This window comes from Enoplosus armatus, chromosome 19 (genome assembly GCF_043641665.1).
Source record: "Enoplosus armatus isolate fEnoArm2 chromosome 19, fEnoArm2.hap1, whole genome shotgun sequence".
NCBI classification, from domain to species: domain Eukaryota; kingdom Metazoa; phylum Chordata; class Actinopteri; order Centrarchiformes; family Enoplosidae; genus Enoplosus; species Enoplosus armatus.
The window spans coordinates 3,031,241-3,058,847 of NC_092198.1; the positions used below are offsets into that span (position 1 = coordinate 3,031,241).

At 44.6% G+C, this 27,607-nt stretch overlaps 1 protein-coding gene across 1 annotated transcript in view; it reads right to left on the reverse strand.

Annotated features, from left to right (window-relative positions):
- Positions 1–27,607, reverse strand: part of rev3l (REV3 like, DNA directed polymerase zeta catalytic subunit) — a 62,776-nt gene that overhangs the window by 32,424 nt on the left and 2,745 nt on the right. The window contains exons 2-4 of the mRNA XM_070925726.1: positions 3,885–4,074; positions 3,647–3,721; positions 1,510–1,670 (exon numbers count right to left, since the gene is read on the reverse strand). Of these exons, the coding sequence (XP_070781827.1) occupies positions 1,510–1,670; positions 3,647–3,721; positions 3,885–4,074 (426 nt within the window). The remainder of the gene's footprint in view (positions 1–1,509; positions 1,671–3,646; positions 3,722–3,884; positions 4,075–27,607) is intronic.

Here is a 27,607-nt window from a genome sequence, read left to right on the forward strand (position 1 = left end):
CTGGGGTCACTGCCTGAAGAGCAAACCCTGTGTCCCCACTTTTCAAGAGTCAGTACACAATTATTAAACATATTAACGAATGCTGGGGCTTACTAAATAATAGTGTAACAGTAGCTCAAGAGAGGAATCATTAAGTCAGTAATGTCAGTTATACACCAATATCTATGTACAGTTTTCTAACTTTAGCCAACATAAGCTACTGGTCATACCAGACCAAGTAAAGCTGTAGCTTGTGATGAATTCAACATTTCATTTGTGAGAGGAAGAAGAAAGTGACATAGTCTTGCTTTAAAGCTGCAACAATCAGTATTTTTAAATGAACAATGGATCAGATGTGTATTGTAAAAGGAGTTGCACGTAGCATAGAAAATCATCACCCACCAGCTCTACGAATGTTTTAACTTCTTTCAGCTCATTGTTTTCGTTTTATGGTTTACAACTTCAATATTTTAGTTAACTCTCCCTGCTATCAGTAAACTAGTTTCCAGGTACACCAAGCAGCTGTTTTAGTGGAAAAAGCTCTGATAAACCAACTGTAAGCTTCCTGTCCAGCACCAAAGGGCAGACAAGGTTAATGGCTAGCAAGTCTACATACATGGTGGACCTTTTAGCAGCTAAACTGCCAGATACTTGCCCTCGGGGAGTTGGTGGAGACCAAAACAAGCTGGGGTAAAGAGTTGCTAAAATTAGATAGCCTGACAAGTATTACCAATTTTCTATTACATTCTTACAAATGTATGTATTGCAACTTTTGCGATGCATCAGCCTGGTGAATGTTTGAAGGTAAAACCTGGAGAAAACGCAGTTCTTCTGTGTGTCTCTGTATCGACACTCAAGGAGCCAAGGAGCTCAGGCAAACACAAGAGAGAGAGAGAGCCTTGAGACTGCAAAGTGCCTGCTACCGACACCTAGCATCTGCTTGCTTTTTCTTGTTCTGTCCTCACACCTTTGGATTCAGCTTTTTTTTTTTTGTTAAACAATCTCCTGTTTCTGTAGAAGCTTCCTGGGTGATTTTCAGGAGGCTGTGTCCAATAGAGAAAGATATGCAAAGAGGCCAGAGTTAGCAAGTACCAAGTACAGACCACCAAGACAAAAGCATGTGAAGAGAAGCTAGAGCTTTACATTAGAGATGAAAACTGAGAGAGCTTTAAAAAAAGACAACAGAGGCATCCTGGTGCTGAGGTGAGACCAGGACTAATTCGATATGACACAAGGCATGGCAGCCTTCCTTGGCCTGCTCTCTGTCCCCGCTGAGCCAGGGGGAACAATGCAGAGAGCAGGAGGAAACCTGGCTAAGCCCACACTGTCCAGCAGAGACAAAACACAGCAGAGCGTCCCCTGTGACAGCAGAAGTAGGCCACTTGCTCGACAGCACAGGGGGGGCACACCTGCAGATAAGTGTAACCTAAGAACTGCCCCAAAAAGAGAGCAAGTAGGGGGTGAGGGCAAATGTCAGATTTAATTAACAATGTGTGTTTATGATTTGGTTACGGTGTTGTGAGCTGGTACCTTTGTTCGGGCTCCTGCGGAACTTGACAGCCCCCAAGTTAACCAGGTTCATGCCGTACAGATTGTAGTCTATGAAGAGCTGCAGCAGGTAGGGGATGTGGCCTTCGTGGGGCTGGTAACTCTTGTTCATCACTGCTCCGCTTTGTAACAGCTCACACACCCTGCAACAAAACAGAGGTCATTCCATAATCAAAGATATCTGCCACACTCATTATTCATTTCCCTCAGCTACAACAGGTTGTCAGGTTGGAGCGGAGATGGTGTGGATTAGAAGATGATTATCTTCTCCCATTGAAATCAAGGGGGTTTTGACTGCTACAACTTTGGTTGTTAGTCTGTCGCTGGTGGAAGTTGGGAAGTGTTCAACTTTATGCAAATATCCTCCGACACGTGTGACAACAACCAATCTTGCACAGTTTGATTGGTTTTCCAAGTTTCTACGATGTAGAAAAATGATGCGTGGAAAGACATCCCTCGGGAGGTGAACAGCTTTGTTGTGCTCTGATATAATACATACAGCTGAGTATAAAAATTCAGTTCAGGAGTGACAAGAGAAAGCCTGCCTCTTTAAATCAGTATGTGTGAATGAGGCGTTCACTGGCATTCAGACCGAAAATACCCCTGCATTAAAAAAATGCACAGGCTGCATTGTTTCAGGTACTGGTGTGACAATGAAATATGATCCACAAAGTACAGTTTTGTAACATATACATGAACATTCAGACTGCCCTGCAAGAAAGACACGGCCCTCCCATTCATTTCAATGGGAGCGAGTTTGTCAGCGCAGCAGAGGTGCCAATGCAGGGGGCTGCAGCAAAACAACGCACGGTTGTCTGGCAAAAAAAGAAGTTGAACCTGACTTAACGCTGTGTCACCTGGCAATGCACTGCATTTGTCAATCAAATCCATGCAAACACACACTCCTGGTAGATAACTTCGTACCGTTAGCGCTGTATTACTATGGTTTACCTCGTGAGTGACTTGACGAAAGATAGGCAAATAGTTGGTTGATGATAACTTTCCAGAGTTGTAAAATCCTGTCCGTATTACAAACTGTTCTGCAGTGTTTTGGCATCTGATAAGCGTTTAAACACATTAATAGTTACAACAACACAGCCCCCTGCCTGGTAAACACCCACATCTGTCCAATCCTCAGCTGATATAATCAAGAGTCACATCAGTAATTTTCTCAGACTGATCAAGCTGATTTTTTTTTTTTTTTTGCATTACTGTTTATTATGTGATGTGCTTAATGTAAAAAGGGCCTTTAGAATTAGAAACTCCTCAGAGCCACAGAAGACATTATACTTATCATTATAGTCAGTTTAAAACTTGAATATATAAAAGGTAATCCTTCCAATTAAATCTATGTTGAGAGTCCACACACAAACAGCACAACCTGTTTTCCAGAGCCACCCTAAATCACAGGCATGCTTACATTAACCGGTAGATAGAGATGAATGGGGAGCTGTTCACTGTGTGAATGTTTAAGCTCTGTCCTGGAGTCATGTTTCCCCTTTAAAGGTCAGAGCACTGTGCTGACTGATTGACGAGGAGCTGAGGAGGGATGCAGCAAAGCCAAACCTGCCACTCCAACTCTCCTCTTTGTCTATCCTCTCTCCCTCTTCATTGCTCTCGGTCATATCTTCCCTTGGTCCTTTGTTCTTCCTCTTCCTCATGCTGTATTTTAGTCTGCCTTTTCCCTTTCTTTATTTCTCTCTCTCTCCAACCACATCGTTATTTATTGTCCTCTCCTCAAGCCTCTGCCTGTCACCCTCTCTCCCTCTGTGTGAATCACTCGCTCTCTGCCAAGTACCACTCACAGTGTAACCACAAACGCTGATCGCTTCGGTGTCTTCCTATGTGCCTCCATGCAGATATGCACACAACACACACACACACACACACACACACACACACACACACACACACACACACACACACACACACACACACACACACACACACACACACACACAGCCAATCAATTTGTACAACTGAATTTGCAGCAATCGATTTCAGTTTAGTGAGCTGGCAGAGTGATGTGCACACAGTCTGGCATCCAGTAACATCAAACAACTGGAGCGCGGGATGATCCCTATTCACATCAAACTGCATAGATCTGCAGTAACCTTACCTTTTGACCATCTGAGGATTGTACAGATAGACCTTCATGAAGTGCTTCTCCTTAGCGTGGTAGCCATAGAAAGGCCTGTAAAGACAATGGAATACAATTAACATACTGCATATAAAACCTGTATCCTTCATTGTTATTTTATGACATTTTATGACGTTTTGTCATGTTTCACACTGCTATTTGGAGCAAATCAGCTCAGTTTTGGTAGTGGTAAGACCAGAAATCATGAGTCACTTACATTCCAGAGACTAACACCACCTTGAAGACGTGCTGGGTGCTGGAGGCGGGGTTTCCCATGGCAACGTTGAGGGCCCTGTCGATGCTGAAGGCCACCTGCCGCAGGTAGCGCTCTGGCTGTTGGCCGTAGCCATCATATGGTATGTAGATGTAGGGGAACACGCCATGAAGGTGGAGACACGTTTTCTGGCCTGCAACGCAACAACAAATCTATTGAACATCAGGTATATATATCCATGTCCCACAGTGTTTAAAACTTTATGAGGCAGAAACATTTTGTAAAAGTTTGACAACAAAAGGGCTGCTGTTCTCATAAAATCCATCAGCACCAAAACATACCAAAAATACGTTCTTGACCTCAGTAAGTGAGACCTGACATGAGATGAGTTTGTTAATATTCCAAATGTCAAACCGAAAAAAATGACGGCATCTTGTCCAATATGACGCTCCATTGATTTCCCCACCTTACGTTTGTACAACCCTACGTTAAGGCTGCATATCCTTCTCTCTCTGCTTCAATTCTTTTGGCACCTGGTAACCAACCTGGTACGACTTCATGGGAGTCACAAGTTAACAGACGTCTTTATGTTCTCACACAGCGAATGAGCTTACACAACAGAAACTGATTTTCTTCATTCTTCACTACACAATTGAGCAAAACCGTAATAACAGAAACCAAAGTTCTCGAAAGAAATGAGCTGTTTGAAAAATAAGTAAACAGTACTGAAAGACAGATTCACCAGATATTCAATGCCAATTTTCCACACTTGACAGTTTTCAATACCCATAGCTACGGACGCCTTTTGATCAGGAACTATGTAAAGATGGATTCTTATAGAGTGTAGCTACACAAAGCCTCTCTTTAAGCTGTAGCTGAAACTCACTTACAGGATCACGATAAACTCGGCGCGCTCCAACATGTTGTTTACAGTTTCTGATGACGCTCGAAGTTCAGAATGAGGCAGTTAGGAAGTTATTGTCGACTTACTGTGTCGTCAACAAGTGTGTGAAAGGAGTTGCCTCAATCATCAGGCTACATGACACACTCTTTTTCAAATCAAAATACTTGCCAGTATTACAGGGCAACATGAATGCACTCATTTTCCCAGCATGCAGTGACACAGTGCTTGTTGAACACACACATAAGGTGTGACTTCTTCTACACAGAATATTAAATGTACTGACAGGGTGCAAGTGAGACGGATGGTGGCTGAGGGTCCAGTAAACAGTTTATTTTCCCTCCAGTACACTTTCTGACCAATCGCTGCAAGGCAACACAGATGGATGATTGCAACACCAATGCATGTAATACCATGATTCATGACAGACATGCACACAGTGTTGAAGCAGCCCATTAGCTAAGTAATGAAATAGAAACGGAGAGGAAGAGCATCGCAGGGGATTGTGGGAGGAGCGAAGAGGATTGAGGTCTTGACTGATGTGAAGTGAGGTCAGCCAGTGCGGAGAGAGGGAGATACAGTATTTATAACAGGGGGCAGAGTGACATCATCACTCCCAGACAGACACGCACACTGTTGAGAGTCATCTGAGGTGAATTGTGCTGCAGACACCACGCTCCGATTTATTCCCTTTCTGGCGTTATCAGCCCTAGCCAGCGCATTTATCTGCACACCGAGCCTGCACGTGTTTAATCAGGTTACATAGGGGATAATAACAGCTGTGCAAAAATTAAGACAACAAAGTCTGAGGCTCACAGACTTATCTTGCACCAGGCTGACAGACAGTTGGACAGAAGGAGGCAGTACTGAGCAGGAGCTTGACTCTTTCCTGAACTGTCAGCACATGCCCAGAGACATGCCTACCTTCCCAACCCTCAGCCCTGGTAGCAGGGCTTCAGGAGAGGATGGAGAGGGAGAGTTCTGGCACTGTTCCTCCACCCCAACACACACACATATACATACATACATCCGCAGCTTGCCAATTCTCCATGCTATGATGTGACAGATGCTGCGTGCGATGCAATGCCGCAGTCCCCTGGGCATAATTGTTGAGATTGCTGGACCCAAAGTGGAGCTTCCAAAAGGAGGAAGAATGATTCCCAGCATCCCAACGATACACATGACTGCCTCCACACAGGGAGGGGAGGGTGATGCAAGAAGAGATGTGGTGCTGAAAGACAATGAGCCTCTCAGAACAGGCTCGGTGTCAGCAGTGCTCTTCTACAGTAGATGTCTGGTTCAGTCTAAGATTGAGGGAGCAGCGTATGCTAGAGCTCAGAGGCAGAGCTCCCTGTGGAAGATAATGGTATCAGACAGGGAAACACACACACACCAGATCATCAACAAGAAATTTCTATTCGTCTTTCCGTCCTATTGTTAATACGAATGTCATGCTCGTTTAAATGTGGGCTGCATTATGAAATATTAAACCTATGAAATAACTGTAGAACTGTGGTCTCTGAAGTCCACAGTAATTAAGGGGTTATATTACATGTTGATATTCGATTGTCATTTATCAAGCAAAAATGTCAAACAAACAAACAAACCACCAACAAACGTGAGGACTTCCTGTTGCACTACCGTTATAATTGAATATCTTTTGTCTGACTAACAGTCCAAAACCAACAACATGAATACATTAACTGGGGAACCTTACAGACGTCACTGATCAGAGTTGGATTATTGTTCTGTAATGGGCTCATATTTCATATTTGACGACTTCAGAATTCTAATAAAATGACATCTTTCAAACAGATAAAAGAAAAACTATAATACAAATGTAATGTGCAATGTATCCACATTTGAAGCTAATAAAAAACATAGATGTAGGAGGAAAATGCAGTTCCGGTCCCGGGAATAAAAAGGGCGCATGACTGAACAGTTAACTGAATAATAAACAGAGTCGGGTATTACAGCGGGATCAGTGGGTCTCAGTCTAGTCTGGAGTGTGTATTTGTGTGTCTCAGCTGTACAACGCCAAGGTGTGTGTAGCTCCACTGACAGCCGCTCGCTCGCTCACACACTCACTCGCGCAAGCAACCAATGCCGGCTTCTGCTGCAGTTGCTAGGCAACGGCAAAGCAAAAGCCCCTGACGGACAGCGGGAGAGACAAACAAGTGATTCTTTTCACCCAGCTGGTCAGGCCACAGAAAGAGAGTAGGAGGGAGAAAGTGTGTCTGAGAAAGCTTGAAAGGGAGGAGGAACAGACAGAGAGGAAGATGATGATGAGAGAGAAAGACTGTGTGTGTGTGTCTGCAGGAGAATGATATGAGGAAGAGTAATAAAGACAAGAGTGTGTATATGTTCGGGTGTGAGGGAGAAGAATATGATGGTGGAGAAGCAGAACCAGAGGGACTGAGCAGGATTTCATGTTTCAGATAGAAAGAACATCTGCTGCTTCAGTCGGGCGGCTCATGACTGCGATGTAGTCAAACTTTAGGCTGAGCACTGAACAACAACAACTTTCTGAAACTGACATTATGAATTTACAATTGATCTCATTTACGTCCTCCCGCAGATTGTTATACAAATCTATTTATACATGCACACTGACTGTGACGAACTGTGGACACTGAATTTCATACTGACATTGATCAGGAAACTGCGTTTAAGATCTGGCCGATGCCGGATCCCCTTATCAAAATTAGTATTGGGGCCGATCGTAAGTAAATGTTTCTCAAAGCCTTAATAAATATTTTCTGTTTCTTGTTCAGACAAAGAATTAATAGGTCCACTTGTCTCCATTCAGCTGTGTGGAGGACAGCATTTGATCATTCAGGATAGGAATTAAATTAAGAACAATTATTTTCATCGATTTGATTAATGTCGTTTCTTTGGATTCATAAATTGTTGAGTTGGAAGAGCAAATCCTCACATTGGAGAAGCTAGAAGGCAGAGGACGTTTGGTCATTTTCTGTCAATTGACTAATAGATTAATCAACCCATTGTTTTTCCAGAGAGCTTGTTTCCAGCGTATGTATGAGGTGACTGGTGTGTGTCTGATTATTTTCTCACTATTCCGCTGCAGCATGTGCAGTTTCCCATCGACCTTCCTACTGGAGGATTTGTGAATAAGGAGGGGAGACAGCTTCGTGGGGGCCTTATCTCTCGGGGGGGGGGGAGTGGTGAGGTAGAGGAGGTCCTCTCTGCCAAGTGCCTCTCTGTACGGCACTCCATGACTCAGCACCCGGGGTAGTAGCAGCCCCACACCACCACTGGGTCAGTGAGGCAGCCAGCCAGCAGCTTAGTTATAGGAGTATATAGGAGTCTGTCAGAGAGCATATCAGCCACTTAGCCAAGCAGACAGCGGTTAACCTGCTGTCCGCCATGCTGGACCACAGAAAGACAGATATAGACATCTATCCATCTGTCTGTGGAGAGTGCAAAAAAAGCTGCACTTTGCACAAAACAAAATTAGCTTTGCAAGTACCTGCTTAATCCCCATAAAACACAGAGTGTCTGCAGCATAAACTGGAGTCAGTACAACCACCTAGTAAGTAGGTTTATGGTTGTGCAATAGGATGAATTCATCAGCTAGCGCAATAGGCTATCACTCGATCATCCACAACACATTTGATAATCAATTCATCAAAGTGCTAAAATCCTTGATGGGTCTAAAATGGGAGGATTTGCTGCGTTTATATGTTTTATTGGTGCCACAACACCACTTCACACTGCTGTGAAGAAGCAAGGTTTCCTCAGGACGAGAGCAGAGAGTCAGCACTGGCCATCAATCATGAGTAATGCTGGTAACTTTTTCCTTGGCAGTCAAGTCTGTTTTCTCTGCCTGGTAACCAGCCGTAGTTTAAAGCTTCAATTCCAGTTTGAGAGTCATACTTGTTATGGGGGAAAAACGGTCACATTTCCCGGCAAATGTTAAAATCTGTCAGTGGTGGTGGTGAAGGACAAAAAAGGTGGCTGCTTGCTCAGGAGCTGGTAAAATATGCACTTTTTGTTTTGCCAATTTGCAGAACTTGTTGATTTTTGTTCAAGCAGCAAATCTTCATCCCTATTACGAGCACTACTTCTGCGAGCTCAAGATACATGACTGCAGAAAGATGTGTAAGTTCGCTGAGCACAAATGCTCTTTTCCAGAACACTCACACAGCAAAACCAGTATTATCTGAGATCCTTGAGCAGTAATCATATTCAAAATGTGGTATTTGGTAACGCCAATTATCCTCAAGCTCAAACTGTTTCCTTAACTGCACAGAGAAGAGCAAAATTACTTAACTCACAAAGTGTTCTACATGTGATTCGAGTGCACTGACACATTTTGCACATTTTTTCCTCCTTTACTCTCAGAGGTTTGGGGGAGCAGTCAGACTCTCTCTGTAATCAGACAAACAGCTACCACATGTAGGAGTGGAAGAAGACGTTAATAAAACCAGTGTTGGTATTAATTAAAAGCCTGGGGAGGCCTGAGCACTCCCTCCACCTGAAGAAGGAACACCTGAAAAGGCAGAATATGTGCTCATCACTCGCATCCGTGATGATGGCGGTGAAAGTGAGGAAAACCTCTCCCTCGCCCTCAAGAACTTTAATCAAGGTGCTTGTTGCCGAGCCCAAACCTGATAGGCCCTTCAGCTAGAGTGCCAAAACGTTAATGTGAATCTACAGAATGAGGGTATTTGAATGGACAGGGGCGAGCAGAACGGAAAACACACAACACATGCGCTCGGCTTAGAGAGGTGATAGAATAGAGGGTCAGAAATCTGACACACACACACACACACACACACACACACAGTATCTAGCTCACTGAGCAGCCTGGCAGAGTGCCCGACCGACGAGACAGAGAGGGAGTAGGTCTGGAGGAGAGGCAGAGGGACGCTGACAGGGATGGCAAAGCAACTCTGTGATACAAAACATCCTCCATGTTTCAGAGAGCTAAATTTAAAACTATTTTATAAAGACTTTCAGTCCAAAGCTAGCTAACAATAGGTGATAGTCCGGTAAATCTGCCAGGCGCAATATTAGCTTATTGCAGATATGTCACATTGGTTGTATGTTTGGTGTATAACAGAAACACATGGTAAAAGTTTTGCTCATCTTCATGGGCTCTCACTCATACCACTCCACAACCTATAAATATCCTTCAATAGTAGCACTGATCAGGGATCAGATAAACGCTACAGCAGCACATTAGGCTACGTCTTTTCTACGACAGCATGTGTTACAGTTGCTGGGGCTTCCTTCTCTGACAAGTAGACAGATTTCTTTCAGGGTCACTTTAGCTGCTGTTATCACAGGGAAAAAAACGCTGTAAGCGGCTGCTTCCAAAGATCGCTTACTGGTGGAGTTACACTCGGGAGGAGTAAAGATTACATGTGTGAGAAACAGATGCATTTACACCTTTTAAACATCTAGCTTAAATATGTCTCAAATCAACTCAAGAGGTGGTTTGAACAATCAGATTTCTGTCCATCTTGAATGCCTCTTGGCTGTATTTATACTGTGCTTTCTTTGCGATCCGATCAGCACGAGACACATGAAGTGAAAGAGTATAAATTGGATATTTAGTGAACCATGTTCAATTTGAAAAGCAAAACCAGCCACTTTCCAATTGAACTAGAAATTATGATGATGGTAAAACCAATTGAATTGACATAAAAACAGATAAATGAATGATTACATAAAGGACATGATACATGTTTTGCAAAATATACTACCTGCCTTGCTTTGTTTTGAGAATGGGCATGCAGTCCATTAATGCCAGTGAAAAATTATACTTGACAGTATACAATGTAAGTATAAGTAAGGACTGGCAGGAAAGAGGAGGAGGTCCCAGACCAGATGAGCCCACATGATCATTAAGCCAATATGATGCTCCATTTAAGTATGAGATGTACCTCAAGCCACCATTTCTCTTTGTGCTGGTTATTAGCACTGCAGTGACTACTGGTGTACCACAGCTACATTTATAGAACCCAATATGTTCTCCTAAGAACAATTCTTCAAATATTGGCGGTGGTCTAGAAAACACATGCCTACGCAGAAAAACACAAACAGCCGCCACCCACGCAAAACCTTTAAGCCCGTCTATGAAATTGTGTGTTTTTGTGTGTTACCGAGCAAATGTACAAATATAGTCGATTCCACGCCGAAATAACTACAGTAATCTGCATGACGAGACCAGCCAATCAATATCTCCTCTGCCAGGGTAGCAACGCTGGCACTGGCCGCCATGTTCGCTGCCACTGTTAATGAGTTAATTGCTGGTGGTGTGTGTGTGTGGATATGTCTCTCCATGATGTTGGGGTCATTCCAAGTGGATTCCAGTAAATGTTAGTAGAGTGCAGCTCCTGTATTAAGATGCTTGGTGGGGATATATGCATCCACCCAAGTTCCAGTGTGTGTGTGTGTCTGAGTGGGAGAACAGAATGACTGCAATAAGGGGAGGAGGAGTGAACAGAGGAGGGTGACAAGCCTTTAAATCACACTCCTTCTAATGGATTCACTCCCATCATCTGCTCCTTAAATTAACTGCTGGAGAAGAGAGAGGGGATGGAAAATAGAGATGAGGTGACTGGTGTGTATGAATGAGCGCCGAAGAGCCGAAGAGAACTTCACGCTCCAACTAATTACAAGGGTCTGCATCGTGTGCTCGTATCTTTATGGAGGAGTCAGGCTGTGTAAGTCCAGCCACGGTGGGAGAGCCGACCTGTTGCCAAACTGAATAAATGAAGACAAATGTCAAGAATAAAGATGGACACCAAACAGTTAATATGCTAAATCCAGTGTTTCATTAATGGACTTTTGGAAAAGGTGCACAATAAGGCCTGCTGCATTGTTCTTGCGCCGGGCTTCACAATCTCACAAATTACGTAATTGCAGCTGGCGCACATCTTCAAAATCTGAAACATCGGAGGCTGCTGCTGCTGCTGCATTGACTGCGCAAAGCTCCTTGTTGATGATTAGCTTATTGGTCTGTGGTACCCCCACGCCAATCACTTCCTCTACTGCCTCCTTCCAAAACACACCACAGCAGAGGACAAACAGCAAAGCACCCATTTACACCTGGTATTAAAATGCGATCTGTATCAGGATAATAAACAATCCGATCTTGCCTTCGTGTTTACACCTGGTATTTTAATGCGTTCTCGTTTTCCTCATTGAAATCGGATCTCTGCTTCGCGTGACTAATTTGATGTGGGCTATCAGAATGGCAGGTGTAAGATTGTCAGAGATGCTAGCATGCCAGAGAAGCAATTAGTTTCCTGATGGGTCCAGGGACCTGAATGTTCGATGTCTAGTACTTTCTTCATCAAGTTAGCGAGAAGTGCTCTTTCTAATTCGTCATGTTTTCGTTGTGGTCAGGCAGATCCGATCACATTTCGATAACGATGCAAATACACCTTGCATTAACATGCGTTTCTCCTCATCTGGATGATGTGTCCGGATACAGATCGCATTTTAATACCAGGTGTAAATGTGGTGAAAGAGTGCAACTCGCGAGAGGATGTACACATTAACTGCTGCTAGTGTGCACACAGCCACGGAGGAGATGATGCTCGAGTTGGTGCAGAGACCATGCTGAGCCCTTGGTACTTTGTTAGACCACAAATACAAACATGTTAGTTTAACGTACTTCCAATGTGTACCCTTATACAGTACATAATGCATGAGGGAGACTTTTAGATCTTAAATAAATATAAAAAAACATGGCTACCAATCTTCTCTAAGAAGTCCAATTCAGGTGCCCAGTGTGTGGAAAAACACTTCAGGTGGGCAAAAGTGGAAACCACTCTGATTTGGGTGGTAATGATGGCTGCAGTGAGAGTGAGCAGCATCATGTACATCAGAAAACTTAAATTGTAATGCAGCTGTAAGAAAGAGACAAAATGATGCACCTTATTGCCAGGAATCTGCTGTGCCTGCTGTCGTGGCAAACAGGAATCAGTTTAGTCCTTCCATCATGCAAACATTGTTGAAAATGTAACAGAGATTGTGGCTGGTCATGTCACACAAAGAAATAAACCTTAAAAGATGGGAGGTAATGAGGAAATGAGGGGATAGAGATAGAGAGGATAGAGATCAGATTATATGAAATGCTCCTTAAGCACTAGCCCACCTCAATGCGGGAGGTCTGTTTCTTTTATGGCTGTTCTGCTATAACAGACAAGGCACAGCGACCTCCTTCACTCTCCTCCAGATCTGCAACTCACCACCTCACACCTAAACACAAGCCAGAAATCACTCACTTGTTCTCTCTCACACACACAACATAAACTGCAAAGCTTGACTCAGTCCACTCTGCTCTAAACAGCAGTCTCTTATCCATTGCGCTCTTCCACTTATATAAACAGAGCATCCCTGGTGTATTTAGCTGGCAGGACTTCACATAAAGCCTGATCACACCAATGATTGCATCTCACATGCTGTGTGCTCTCTACTCACGGGACCACTAAAATAATACATTTTGCGTAGTGCACAGATAATTGTGGGTGCCTGCCCACTAATCTTTTTGGGGCATTTTTTTGCCTTTATTTCTTGATAGTGATAACTTTAGAGAGCGACAGGAAATATGGGAGAGAGAGGGAGGGGACGACATGCAGCCCAGGCCGGAGTCGAACACGCTGCAACAAGGACTCTATATGGCACGCGCTCTACCCAGTGAGTTGCCGGGGTGCCCCCTGCCCACTAATCTAAGTCATTACGCAATAAAAACAAAGACATTCACATTTTTTAGCACCCAAGGTCCATTGAGTATGTGTTCTGGAGCGTTTGATTGTGAGTCCACCCAGTTCTCATGGAATTGTACATGTTTAAATTTCAGCATAGATAAAAAGGGTAATTTCCTTACAATACAGTAAACAAAACCTCTCTCAAAATGCTCACGCTGTAGTAGGGAGAGCTGCTAGGAGGGTGTCCAAGCCTGAAATTGACTGGGTGAGTCTCTCCCTCTGACTGTCTGGGCTTTGTTAACTGGACAAATAGGTGGGCCGTCCCCCTCGAGCTGCAATGCCAGGCATGTCCTGGCTGGATGCCTGAGCCACAAGCCAGGGGCTGAGGAGAGATGACGTCCCAGCCTGGTTATTCTTAAACAAGCTGGAGGACTTCCTACATTGCTCCCGTGCACAGTGCTTAAGGCCTGCTTTCTGAGGTTTGAGGCAGGGTAAAGATGCATTTTCTCAAACACTTCTTTCAACAAGGCAACAGTACGTATATTGCACACTAGTAGTGATCCAGTCCACATCTGGCCCAATCCATGACAGTCACTTTGATTTGACCTGCAAGGGCATAAACAGCCTTAGTCAAATCAGTGCAATTTTGACAATGCAGGAACCAAGTGGTGAAGTGCATTTCTCCCCAATTTCATCCAAATCCAGTCACCTTAGTCTAAGATAATGCCTGTGAAGGCGACAAGCGGGTGACTGGCGACCAATCCATTGTCGCCCTGCCCCCGTTTCATGACAGGGAACAGAATCAGCTCCCCATTTTTCCTTAATGACCACTTTGCAGCCAGCATGTCCCTGTCGCTCAAGCTGAGCCTGCTGGAGGACGGGCACGGATGTACCTCGTTGCCAGATATCCCCCCCGACGTCTCCCTGGCCGAGGAGACAGACGGCACAGTAGAGCCAGTCATCTGAGCAGACAGGATGAGGCTGACCAGATGGTGACTTGGAAGGTGCTTCATGCCAGACCTTCATTAAGCAGACAATGCAAGAATACATCAATCTTCATAAATGCAAGCGCCGCAATCGAGGTTGGCTGCAGCGTGATGTTGGCCCGACTTTGCCGCGATCGTGCTTGTCGGTCTTCCTGACGTTTGTTCTTGTTAAAATTCCTGTGTGTCTGCCTGGCTGGTGAGAACGGAGCGCAGATGGAGGTAGCAGACACAGACAGATCTGGACCGGGTCGGCGATGAACCGAAAGCAAGATGGACACTCATGGGATGTGATTAGTACAACACAAAAAGCTACTCTCTACTGTGAAGATATACAACCTTTGGCATCAAGAACCAACAATCTGTGACCTCCGAGAGTCAAAAATGACAGTCCGATCAGAACAGAATGAATCTCACTCTTACTTATGACAGAGGGTGTAACAGGATGGTGCTCCCTCAGAGGTCCAGAGTCTCTTTGCAAAGGTGAAATCTCTTTGGTTGATTGCGCTCCTTTCTCTTTCCGCCCATCCATTTCTCACCTGCTCTACTCGTCAACATGAACAAACGTGGGTGTTAGTGGGGCATCGTGGCGGCTGGTCTGAGCCAGTTCAGAGCTGGCCTGGGACCTCTGGTAAATCCCTCTCTCTCTCTCTGTTTTTTCCCCCATCTTTCCTATCAATCTCAAATATTTAAAGGCATGATATGTAACATTTTTACGTCCATCTGTAAATGGTGATGGACGTTTACCGTGGACAATGGACATTTAGCCGTTTTCTCTAACCTTTCTGATCGTCTGACTGCTTGAGTTTCCTGCGGACATCTTTCAAGCGATGTCACCATGTTCCCAGATCTCAGAAGCAAACTTGGAGAGTACCAGGTTATAATTACTGATTGGAATAATGGCCAAAAGTATGAAGATAAGTCCCAGGTTGTAATAAACCAAAATTACCCATTATGCTGTAAGATGCTTTTACAGCTTGGTTGTTCAGGAGTGGTTTATTCTCTCCAAGACAACATGGGGGAAAAAATGAACTCTGCATTCTTCAATTTAATATTCACCTACTGACTAATACGCTTTCACCGCTCAACAAGTGCCAAGGTGCCCTCGAGCATGGCAGAGCTGGTCAGCAGCCAACAGTACAGGCTTGTGGCAACTCTCAGGCTTGAATGAGTGAGAGCAAAATGAGTCAAGCAGGTCAGTGCTGACAAGAGCACACATGCTCAGTCAACTTTCCTGGGATAAAAGAAGGTAAAAAAAAAAAAAATCAGATCCTGTCAAAGAGATCAAAGCCTTTTTGTCTCCAGACACCTGAGCAGGAGTCAGAGGAAGGGCAGACGAGATATGAATCGATCACAGTCAATGCAGAGAAGACGGGAGAGAGGCGAGAAAGAGATAAAGAGACGAACACAAGCTGTTTCCCGGTGACTCAGGGATTTCCTGTGGGCTGTGAATCAAACTCTTATGGAACACATCTTGTGTATTCTGTGTATTCAACCCCTCTACGGCAGTGGTATCCATATCTGAGCAGTGTTTAGCAAACCTGGCCTCTGGGAAAAGGCGAAAAGAAGGTGACACTCAGGGTAAACACCTGTTCAGCCACTTGTCCGTCAACTCCTCCACCTGTTATTTAGTGGCCTCTCCCCCCTCCTCTTCCTCCTCCTCTCACCTCTCCTGGTGTGAAACCAGACCCTCTTACTAGAAGTGTGTACTGTCAGTGTGGACAGAGACAGGAGTGCAGAAAAGGGAAAAAAACAGATTGGGTTTGTTATCTACCCATTTCTAAATATGCACATAAAAAAAACTGGAGATGAAAGATATTTTTTTTGTCAAAGGTTTTTTTTAAATCACTTATTGTTACTTATTGAATTTATGCAAGAACAAAAAAAAAAACCCCCACCTCCACTTAAAAGTATTCTTATTCAATTCTCTCAGTTATGAACAATGGACATGTGCAGCCCTACACCAAAACACCAGTCTGGCTGGGGGCCTCATCCTTGTCATCCATTAGTTCACTTTCTGCAGAGGCTGAAAAATGAAAAACGTAAAATGCCAAAAAGCCATGAAGTGCCAGATATAAAGTTGCTGGTTATATAATTTTCTTGTCCTGCATTTTATTTTGCCAGAATGTTGGAAATCCACTTAAAACTTGAGCCACATTTGGATAGAAACAGCTGGAGAGCGAAGAGACAGGAAGCAATAGATCTGAAAGAGAAAGACAAAAAAATTGGCTTTTACCACGGTGTGGCCAGAAACAGATGAGAGAGAGAGAGAGAGAGAGAGACAAAGAGAAATAGAGAGGGCATGAGTGAGAGGAGACAAACAGAGAAGAGGAAAAAGGGAAAAAGCGAGAGTCTGGGCCAGAGGGAGAAGGAGAGAGAGGCGCTGAAAAGAGCAGTCCATTCAGTGAGAGCATAATTAGCAGGCTGAGAGTTTACAGGAAGAACCCTGTGAACTAGGACACTTTATTCCCATATAACCTCAGCTGAACTTCTCCTCAGAGCAGAGACAGAGAGGGAGGGAAAAAAAACCAGGTCTGTTTGGCCCACGCACTGTGCATGAATATAGGGAGCATCGGTGTAGGCCATGTAGGCCAAGCACAGCCCCGAGGGGCAGGGGCAGGGGCAGGGCAGGGCAAGGCCAGGAGAGGACGCGCACACACTGGTGGAGACTCCTGTAGCAAAGCACAAGGAGGGAGGGAGGGAGGAAAGACAGTAACAAGGGTGAGGAGAAGAGAGTAGTGCAGATGCAGTGAGGCGTAGTGGGAAAGATGGGCTGGAAGAATGAGACGGAGTAAGAGCTTGATTCTATTAAACTGCATCAACATGCAAAGAGAAAAGATTTTAAACTAAACAGAAGAGGAGTAAATTTCAATTTGGCTCTTGACACACAAAAAGGACATGAAAACTTATCACAGGCCTAAATAACAATAACAATAACTTTCAGCTTTAGGAGAGTTTAGGGATCAGAATCCATGAATCAGACGACTACACGTCCTGAGAGCAGCTCAGGCTGTTAGTTGACCCTTCATGAACTTCTATAGAGGAAGAATGTTTTCTTTGCTGGTGAGAATCACTTGTTTCCTGTCTCTATCTCCACTGTGAAGCGTCGAATAAATGCAAAAAATGCAACAACAAAAAAAAAGAAATGCATGCGGGGGAAAGGTAAAAGTGGAGTTGACTACACACAAAACTATAGAGTCGAGGTGCGCCGATAGGACGTTTTACAAACTATCAAACTTGGCTCCGATAGTGGCCGATGGCCACGCAGCCTCCAACAGTTTTGCATGGAAGTCAAGGTAATGTAATTGTGTACCTGTGATAATTTACACTTGCAATGAAAGTTAACTTTATATAAGACAGTTCTATTTGTAAATTATGAGCATGATACGGTTGTTGGTTATAGTATGCCATTATCAATGCATTAGACTGAAGATAACTGCTGCCGAAAACATGCTGTCACGGGTTGTTTTTGGCTTTTTGGCTAGCCGAAGGTGCAAACCTAGCACAACTATGGGCCACTGGCCATATCTGATCATTTGAGGGCCACTTTTGCTGAAGATATCTGTGTGCATGTGATTAACTCCAGGTCTCCGGAGACTGGGCAGCCATAAATGCGCGACTGACTTTCAGTCTTTTTCAATGTAGACCACATTCAGAAAGCAATTCACCACTCCATGAAAAAACCTGCAACGCATTATTCTGCCGATAGGGTTAGAAAATGTGGGCTAGACCTGTGGTCTTGGGGTTAACGTTAGAACAGCTGATATCGGCTGATTAAGCAGCTTTTTCTGCTTCAAACTATCGTTATTATTTCTGCTATCGGTCGGCCTCTAATATAAAAGGGTTTTGTTATCCCAGCAGGCTTAAAGATTCATGTCGGGACTGAATAAACCCTGGACTACCCCAGCCCCACAAAAGGACCTGTCCATTGTACTTGCACCCCCCACCCGCCCCCTTTATTTGCCCTCACTAATGACTGCCACCATCTTAATGTTCAGGAATGTGTGCATGTGTGGGGCTACAAGATAAGAAGAAGAGGAGGGCAGAGAGGGATTTAAAGGGTGTGCGGAGCTTTGAGTTGAGGAGGACAGCGAGGGGGGGGGGCAGGGGCGGTGGGCAGGGTGAGGGCAAAGGCCAAACTAGCTCCAAATGCAGCAGCTCTCCCATGAAGAGCAGTCCAGGACAATCTGAGGGCAGGAGAGAGCTGGGGGGGCAGAGGAGGAGGAGGAGGGATGGCGGAGAGAGATGAAAGGAAATGCTGATGTGATTCAGGGAGAGAAAGTGAAAACCCTCGAAACTGGAACGGCATGTCGAGGAAAACAAAGGAATGTGGAGGACAGGAGGTGGGGGGGGGGGGGCTGAGTACAGCAGAGAAAGAGGGAGGCATAGGACTGTGACCAGCAGAGGGAAAATCCTCGGGGTGCCTGCAGCTACTGACACACATGCAGGGATATTCTCATTCATTCATTCTCACACACACACACACACACACACACACACACACACACACACACACACACACACACACACACACACACACACACACACACACAGTGGTACAGTCAAAACACATGGCCACAACATCTCTGTCGTGACACTGATCATGAAGACAGGCTGTTATCCATTACAGTTATAAACAGCAACATGCAGGGTGATTTTTTTTTACAAAACATAAGGGCAGTAGTATGTGGTAGTTTTACATTGCATTTCACCCTTTATCATCATGGTGAATTATTGTGTTTGTGCAGGTTGCACAGACTCAAGCCTGTCAGGACACCGAGTGCACAGTTTTCCTAACAGGAAAATCAAAATGATGCGGTGCTCATTTTAGAGGATTATGTTCCCGGTGATATGACAGAGTTCAAGACGGGATGTCGAAGCCAGGGCCGCGTGAGACCGATAGCTGGTGCGGTTCCTTCAGTACAAAGCTGCTTCAACAGGTCCACCGTCAGCAGCAGCAGCTTCTGGTACGGCGGCCGGCAGGAGTAATGGCCTCGGATCCGTCACATTCAGGGTTGTGTCTAGATGGTAACCCTAGATTTGTGATTTGGTTTAGGAATAGATCATGGTTTGGGTTAAAATGACAAATCAACTTGGTTTCTGTGTTTGTACAAATCTTGCAAGAGTTACGCAAATCTAGGGTTACCATTTAGACACGACCCACATTCAGCTCAACCAAAACGTGGACTGTACACACTAAGTCCTCTTTTTTTACTGCACAATGATTTCAATAATGAGAAGCATAAAGAATTTAGAAGTAGAACGTGATACCTATTGATTTTTATAAGTCCATCTTGTAAAACCCACCAGCTAATAAGGTATAATGGCTAATGTTAGCTAGCAGTAGCTTCCTATTTTGTAAAACCTGCCATTTGATAAGGCATAATTGGTAACTTCAGTTTGCTAACACTGGAACCCTGAGGTCTTGTTACATAGCTTAATGACTTTGTTTGCACAGCTAATACATTTCTAATGCATTTTCATGTGGCGTAATGTTGGTGTGTTATAGTTTGCTTTGCTTGTAGACCCCTTCTCTCCACTGTCCTCAACCATCTGTAACCTCAAACCTTTCCATCGTTCATCCGTTAGTGTACATTTACTCTTACAGCTACGATTAGCTGTACAAACTCTATAGCAAACAGAAAAGTCCACTACACATACATAATGTAGGAGGGCAAATATTAGAAACACCTGTCAGTAAGATGCAGTCAAGTGCAACGTCCACGATTAACATATAATTCGAATTAACACATCTTTAAAGCATAGACATGAGAGTGGGATAGACCTTCTAATCTAACTCTCGGAAAGAAAGCACATGAGCAAATATTTCCAAAAATGCATAAGACTAGAAAGATAACGGGGCAAATGCCAGAGACACTGTGCTCCCTTACGTGATGCATTATGTAAATCTCTGCTCCACTCATTAGAGAAGAAATTAAAGTAATAATGTGCGTCTCCATTTTTAGCGGCCTCAATGAATGCAGATCTTCAGTTACTGGAGATGCATATCAATGGGATGTGCAGATCTAATATGGAGCGCCTTGCGAGGTGGAGGCGGAGGAAGAAGCAGCAGCGAGGATGATGGGAAAAACAAGAGTCAATAAAAGGAACGGGGAACACGACTTGGCACAAAGAAGGATATTCATTCAACAGAAATGGGAGTTAAGTGTGAACGAACAGAGAACACAAAAAAGGAAATCCTATGCCCTGAAAAAGCCTGACATGACAGCGAGAACTGCAGAGAGAGAGATGCTACAGAGAGATGCTACAGATTTCATGTGTGTGAGGACAACTGGTTGGAGCTGAGCGGTTGCCACGGTGCTAGAGGATGCTGTGTGTGTGTGTGTGTATGTTTTTGTGCGAGTCTGGATTTGCTCTCTGATCAGGGGCGGCAATCTCTCGCCAGACAACAGGAGAGATTTCCAAGCTCTGCCTGCCCTCCTTTGCTCAGCTCAGACGAAATTTGATATTCATGGCGTGTCTCGCTCTCTGCCACACATCACAAGAAGTGGGGACGGCAGCTCTGTTGGTGCATTGGGCAAGCGAGGCTCATACACATGCTTGCTCTCTCTCTCTTCTTCCCAGCACCCTCCCATCCCTTTTCCCACCCCTCCACTCTCAATCTTACACAGGGACAGCCATAAAGAGACAAAGAAACCCACACTAAATTTTCAGCTGAGATGTTCCTATGACTGAAGCAGATCACAGTCGGAGCACAGAGAGCGGATACAAAAAGAACGAAGCCGGTCTAGACAGAATTCCTCGGGGAATAAGAAAGGTTTTAGTTCTGACGTCAGAGGTGGTAAATATCTCCCAAAAATGTAAAACCGCTTCACAGAAGGCAAGTGGAGACGCTCATCAGACAGTTTTTAGGAGTCGGCGGCCTGTTAAGCAGCACCAAAAACAACCAGCCCGCCATCACCACACACACAAACTTGGTTGCATGAAAATACACAGTCACACACACACACACACACACAAACACATACAAACTGTGCTATTTTTAGAGCCGGGCTTCCAGAATACCCCCCCCCCTCCCCTTTTTAATAAGCCTGCACTCAAACTGACTGTACACTGCGATGGAATTAAAAATTGATTAAAAAAAAGACCCTTTGGTTCCTACTGCAGTCTCGGATTTTAAAAAACAGCGGCAGAAAGACTGATGGGTGTTGGGTCTACAGCTCTTAAAATGGAAAAAAGCGGACTTTGCACAGGTAAAGGAATGTTCACACTTTAAGCAAACATACTCTGCAGCTAAATGCATGTAGAAAGACCCAGTCAAATCTAGAGCTTATAGAAGACCAAAGCATATTTGTTGTATTGTGGTTTGACTACACTTTATAGTGCACCCAATACCACAATTTCATCAAAGCTCACTGTATTTTGGAAGTATGGGAAATGTACCCTTAATGGAAAAATTAGTCAGCACGATACACACTAGAACATGTCCCTGACAAGGTTTTAGAAACTACCCACCAGCAGGGTCATTATGAAGTCCAGTTACTCCCCTGCTATGGGAGGGTGACGGCACTATCATCACCGCCATCAACCCGGATGTCATGGTCGTTATTATTTTATATTATAACATATGTTATATGAAGTGAATGCCGACAGATGTAAATTAACTCTGGTCAGTGCGAACTAAGGTGAAGCTCCACGTGTACAATTGCAAAGTATAACTTGAGCTAGCGCTCGACTGAAATCATAAAAACACTTTGCAACTTCAGTAGTTTAAAGCCCTCCATCGAGCTTGATGATTAAGCAAAGCAGTATGGTTTCGTGTCAAAAGCAAAACAGCAATACTTTACATGTAGAGGCACAAATCCTGCGAATCCTATTATTGCACAACAATACGTTAATCAGAACGCTCATGTGCTGAAGCATTAGGGCATTCCTGTAATAACAGGAGGCAGTGCTACTCCACCCTAAGTTGCAGATATACCCAATGCTACAGATGAAAACTTAATGCCTTTGTTTGTCTTTGTGTGTATGTGAGCACGTGTGTACACCTACTACACTCACACACACACACACACACACACACACACACACACACACACACACACACACACACACACACACACACATCCAGGCCTCATTAACGTCCATGCTGAATGGCACAGCATGGCAGGTTCAAAGCGCTCTCCCCCCTCCAGCAGCGATTCAAGCTTTCCGCGGCCTGCCAAATTCTTTTATTCTTTTTCAACAAGGTCTTAATCTGCCTTGAAACACTGCAGAGTTCTCCTGCAGCAGTGCCAGTGGCCCTGGGGGAACACAGAGTGGGAAGTCTCCCTCTCTCAGCAGCTCAGAGGACAAAGCAGGGCCCCTCCTCTTTCTCTCTGTAGGGACAATGGTGCAGGAGGAGAGAGGAAGAGCCCGACACTGAGCGGAGGACCTGAAATGACCCAACACCACGTGCCAACACGGGCCTCTCTCTCTTCAGACCACACAGAACCACATTACGAGAACCTGCTTTGGAAAAGATGAGGCGCTGCCAGGACGGACGACTTTACAAACCTGTGGTCAACAGCGGCCCTCAGCAGGCCCCTTGCATTAGCAGGCACTTCACATCACACACTGGCTTTTTCATACAGCTGCATCAAAAGACAAAATACCTCCCGTTACCCCCCACTCCTGCCTCACCAATGGGCATCCATCTCACCATGGAGAAGAACTAAATCACATTACCTCATTGGCAAAGCCATCTGGCATGCAGCTACCAGGGAACATCAACAGCAACAACAAAAACAACAACTCCAAGGCTCCAACTCCTTGGCCTTACTCTGTAATGACATGAATACCCTAGTGGCTTATAATGCACACAGGGCCGGCATTGCATTCAAAATCTGATTGAAGACAAGTTTGTTACTATAAGTGGCAGGGCAATCCACCACCAAACCCACTTATTCCCAGTGACGGCCATAAGAGAGGTTGGAGTCACAATCCACTGCTGTAGTGTCTTTGGGCCAGACACCAAACTGAAGTGGCAGCTGAGCAGGAGCTTTGAACTCCCTGTGAAGGATCGATACAGCAACACAAAAAGAACACGTAAGGTCAAGCCTGCACAATAAGGAACAGGCTTCCAATAGTGGAAAATGATATCCAACAGCTATAGATGTTAATGTAAAGTCACCCGTCCCACTTGACTCGAGGTGACAGGAAATGTATTGGACGAGGATTGCTGCAGTGTCAGGCCTGTGCCCTCGACAGTGACGCCTTCGGATACCCACTGAGGAGCCAGAGGGAGCTATTAAAGCCATCAATCAGACTGACTGGACCGCAGCAGCAAGGACACTGAGGCAGCTGCTGTACACTCACAGCTCCTTCAAGACAAAAGCAAAACACCACCAGCGACCAGGTAGTCAGGGCTGGTCAGTGGCCGGTTAGTTCAACTACTCTGATGCCAGCTGCTTTAGCAGGTAACACATTATGACTACAAGGTCTTAATCTACCCTCTGAAACTGCAGGATGTGGCTGTAAGTAAGAAAGAGAAACAGAGAGACTGTACAAGAAGACAAACTCAAAAAAAAGCAAGCTGTATACAGTGTATGGATGTGTTTATAAGAACAGATTTGCCTCTGTCAAAGCTGGTAATTTAGCTAGAGCATTGATTGGTTTACACCTAAACCGGGGGTCAACTTGTCGTTCACAAATCCACCTGGTGATCGCAAAGCATTTCAATTATAGGGGAATTTTTTACTAATGAGAATTGAGTCCTTCCCTACAGTGGCCAGGGGTCTGTGTGAAGTTACTGCTAATTCAAATGTTTCCTGCAGTTCTAGTTTCACATTTGGCATTTGCCTTTATTGTGACAATATGAGAGGCAGACTGAGAGCTCTAGCTGTAACTTCATTTAAGATATAAAACACTTTCAGTACTTTTTCTTCCCCAAGAGGATTTGTTTTTAATGGAGGAGGAATGTTAAAAGATGAAACCACCACGCAGGGCGGATGAAAAGTTGCAGATGACAGGCTCTTACTGCAATTTGTGTGAAACCAACACACCTCCAACATGTCGTCAAGGTAATTAACTTCTTTTACCACGCCATCCTACCGGATGAGCATCCAGGGATTGAGGTAGACTTGGCGCAGTGTGGGTGTCCAAACCCTGAAAAAGACTTATTGACCTGTTGCCTTTGCTCCTTTTTCTCATATATTGTGGTCATTCACATTTAAACGTGTGTCTGCTGCGCTGGATTTAGGAGGAAGTGATGATCTTTCTTGGCTTGGAAAAGGTAAACAATCTCATCTAATCTTACACCTGTGTGAAGCTTTGGGACTACAGTGTAAAAATAGGATTGTGGCAATTCTACAAATCTGCAGCCTCACTAACGGCGTTAAATGAGTTGCAGAAAGTATACTGGCAATTGCTTCTTTTGACAGACTCACAACAAACCAATTTTGATTCATACTGTAAATTCCCATGTAATCCACCACAAAGGCAACATAAGGCATCAAGGCATTCAGAGAGATACAAAGAGAGATCCAATCACATTTATATACGTGGTTAACACAGGCCTGTGTGAAATGGAGAAGAGGGGAGGGGTCTTAGCCTGTTGACTCATTAAAGCTCTTCACAGTGGCTGCCCTGACTGTGTCTGGACAAGCCTCTCTGAAACCAGATAGGACACTGGAAATGCCTTGGATGTTGGTAGGCCTCGAGAACAGAGACCGGAGAGGTATGAGTGACTGCTGCCCGGCACTGTGTGATGGTTTCTGACTGACCGGGACACCTCTGGAGTCACCTGACAAACTCACAGCGGAAAACTAATCCAGGATGTACTCTAGCTAATAATGTCAGAAACTGAGTGGGTGACAACAATATAGTAAGGAAGGTGAATGTCTACGAGGCTAAGTGAAGCCTTCCTGTGTAGCTTTCAACAATAGCTGTCAATCATACAGGATTCATATTTGAAGAGTAGTACAGTTCAACCACAATGTCGAGAAACTGAGAAACCGTCGGCGGCCATGAAAACGCAGTTAAATGATGTTGTGTTGTGACTTTGTGTGCTGTTTCAGGTCTCATTAGCAGATAAACAACCGTAGTGAAGAGAGCATATAGACTAATAATTAGGCGTTTACCAGCTGTAACATGTATTACTGCCTGACGGTATGCCTTACTCCTCTCTACGATGGATCGTCTGATCAAGACAATTCTATTGAAATGAAATTTTGCTGTTATAAAATGCTGGTGTGAGAGTTCTGTCTCTGTATATACAGTCCTAACCTACTGGTAAAATTGAGCTGTCAGTATACCTGTACCTACAGAAATAAAACCACCTCCTCTTGTGTCATCTGCACTTACTGCACTGACCAACATTAGTGAATCACATATAAACAGAAGCTCAGAATCCCCAAAGTCAAAAAAACCCGTAAAACATTAATTCCTCTGATTCAACTTTTAAAAAAGAACTGACAAGAAGCTGGGCCTCAATCTGTGGGAGGGGGGGGGGGGGGCATCACAGGATGAGGATTAATGTGGAGTAAAACAGACACTCCCTGAAACTAAACTGGAGAATCCTGACGACAAAGGAATGAAAATCTAATCCAGAGACACCATATCAACAAGTAGGCATCTTACTCGATTTTAAAGTAATTAGAAGCAACTGGAGCGGCAGTTCGAGGATGATAATTGAACCTGAGTAACTGACAGGGAGAGAGGAAAGTAAACAGTTAAAGGGACAATGACCTTCTGCCTAATGAGCCACAGAGTCCTTTTGAATCCGCTTATTATCTTATTAATGGATCCAGGAGGAATTCCTTTAGATGGCATTAAGGGTTCCCGTGGAGAGAGCTAAACCTTGGGGGAGAGGGGCAGGGGGGGAGGAAGAGGCCCTCGGTTTTATTCCTCCATGAGCTTCATGCTTGGCCCCCTTCATTCAGGTCAATTGGTCATGCACTTACCTCCCTCTCTGCTCTTACACACACACACACACAATAAACACTCAAGTGCACATGTCTGAGCGAGGAACCAAAACAGTGTGCCTCCCGCTGTCACGGGACCCGGGGCCTGTCAGTGCATCTAGGCCGAGCTTGTCGGCATCAAGGGAGGAGATCAGTGCTGTCAAACCTCAAAAAAGGTTGCAGCCGCCTCAACAGCAACTCTTAGCAGTGTGAGAAGCGGCTCGCTGTTTACCACCTGGGAGATTTTAAACCACAAGCGTGCCAATGAAGTTGGTTATCAATAAGCATACAGCGATATCAATCACGAGTGCAATTTTCACAACAAAAGGGATTCCTTTTTCTCCCCTCCTATTCTTGAGCTATCCCAGAGATGTGTGCAACACAGTCCGGCCGGCCACCAAATGCTAACAAAGACAGTGGAGGGGGGGGGGGGCAGGAAGCGTGGCATCGAATTACACAAGGCTGATTGGTGGAAGTGTGCATGACTTAGGTCAGGGAAGGACAGGGAATACGAGGCCTGGGGTTGTAGCCAGAGCCACATGGTGCAGATGCACCGCTGACACCAGGGTAAACATGCTGATGAGATAAAAGCTGACGCACATTAAGCAAAGCTGCTCATGAATTCTTCCCTTCAGGCCAGACAATAAAAATTAGGAAATACTTAAAAAAAAAAAGTAACTCATTGCGGGTGGGCGTGGCCTGTTTCTGAGCTAAACGGAAACAGAGAACACTTCAATGTGTTCCAGATGGTGATGTAATTTAATTTCTGGAAACGCAGAGCTGACTCTGTCTCCGGCCGCCACACGTGATACATAAAAACTGAGCAAAGAGGAGAGTCAAACTGTGCAAATCTCGGAGCGCCCACCACAGCACACAAACTACAGACACACTACTTTATCATTACTGCAACTTGGAGCAACACAGGCTGATGATTCAAACCACAACGCAGATGCAACAACGCCAACTACTGTTTTGTGTATGTACTTGTCTAAGAACTCGTCTTGTCCAAGCGCCAATGGGGAAACTGGCGGCACCCGTTTAAATGCCACATACTCAGGAATGTTAACCAATAGAGTGTGCCAACAAACATGAGCTAAACATCACCACAAAATGGAGGAAAAAGCAAGAGTTTGATTTTTATAATAATTATCACACCTGCATCGGGTCATTACAGTGCAGACATTTTCACATGCCAGAGTAGGAGAAGTACTGGTGTGTGTTAATACCATTAACAAATGGTGCAGGTGACCTT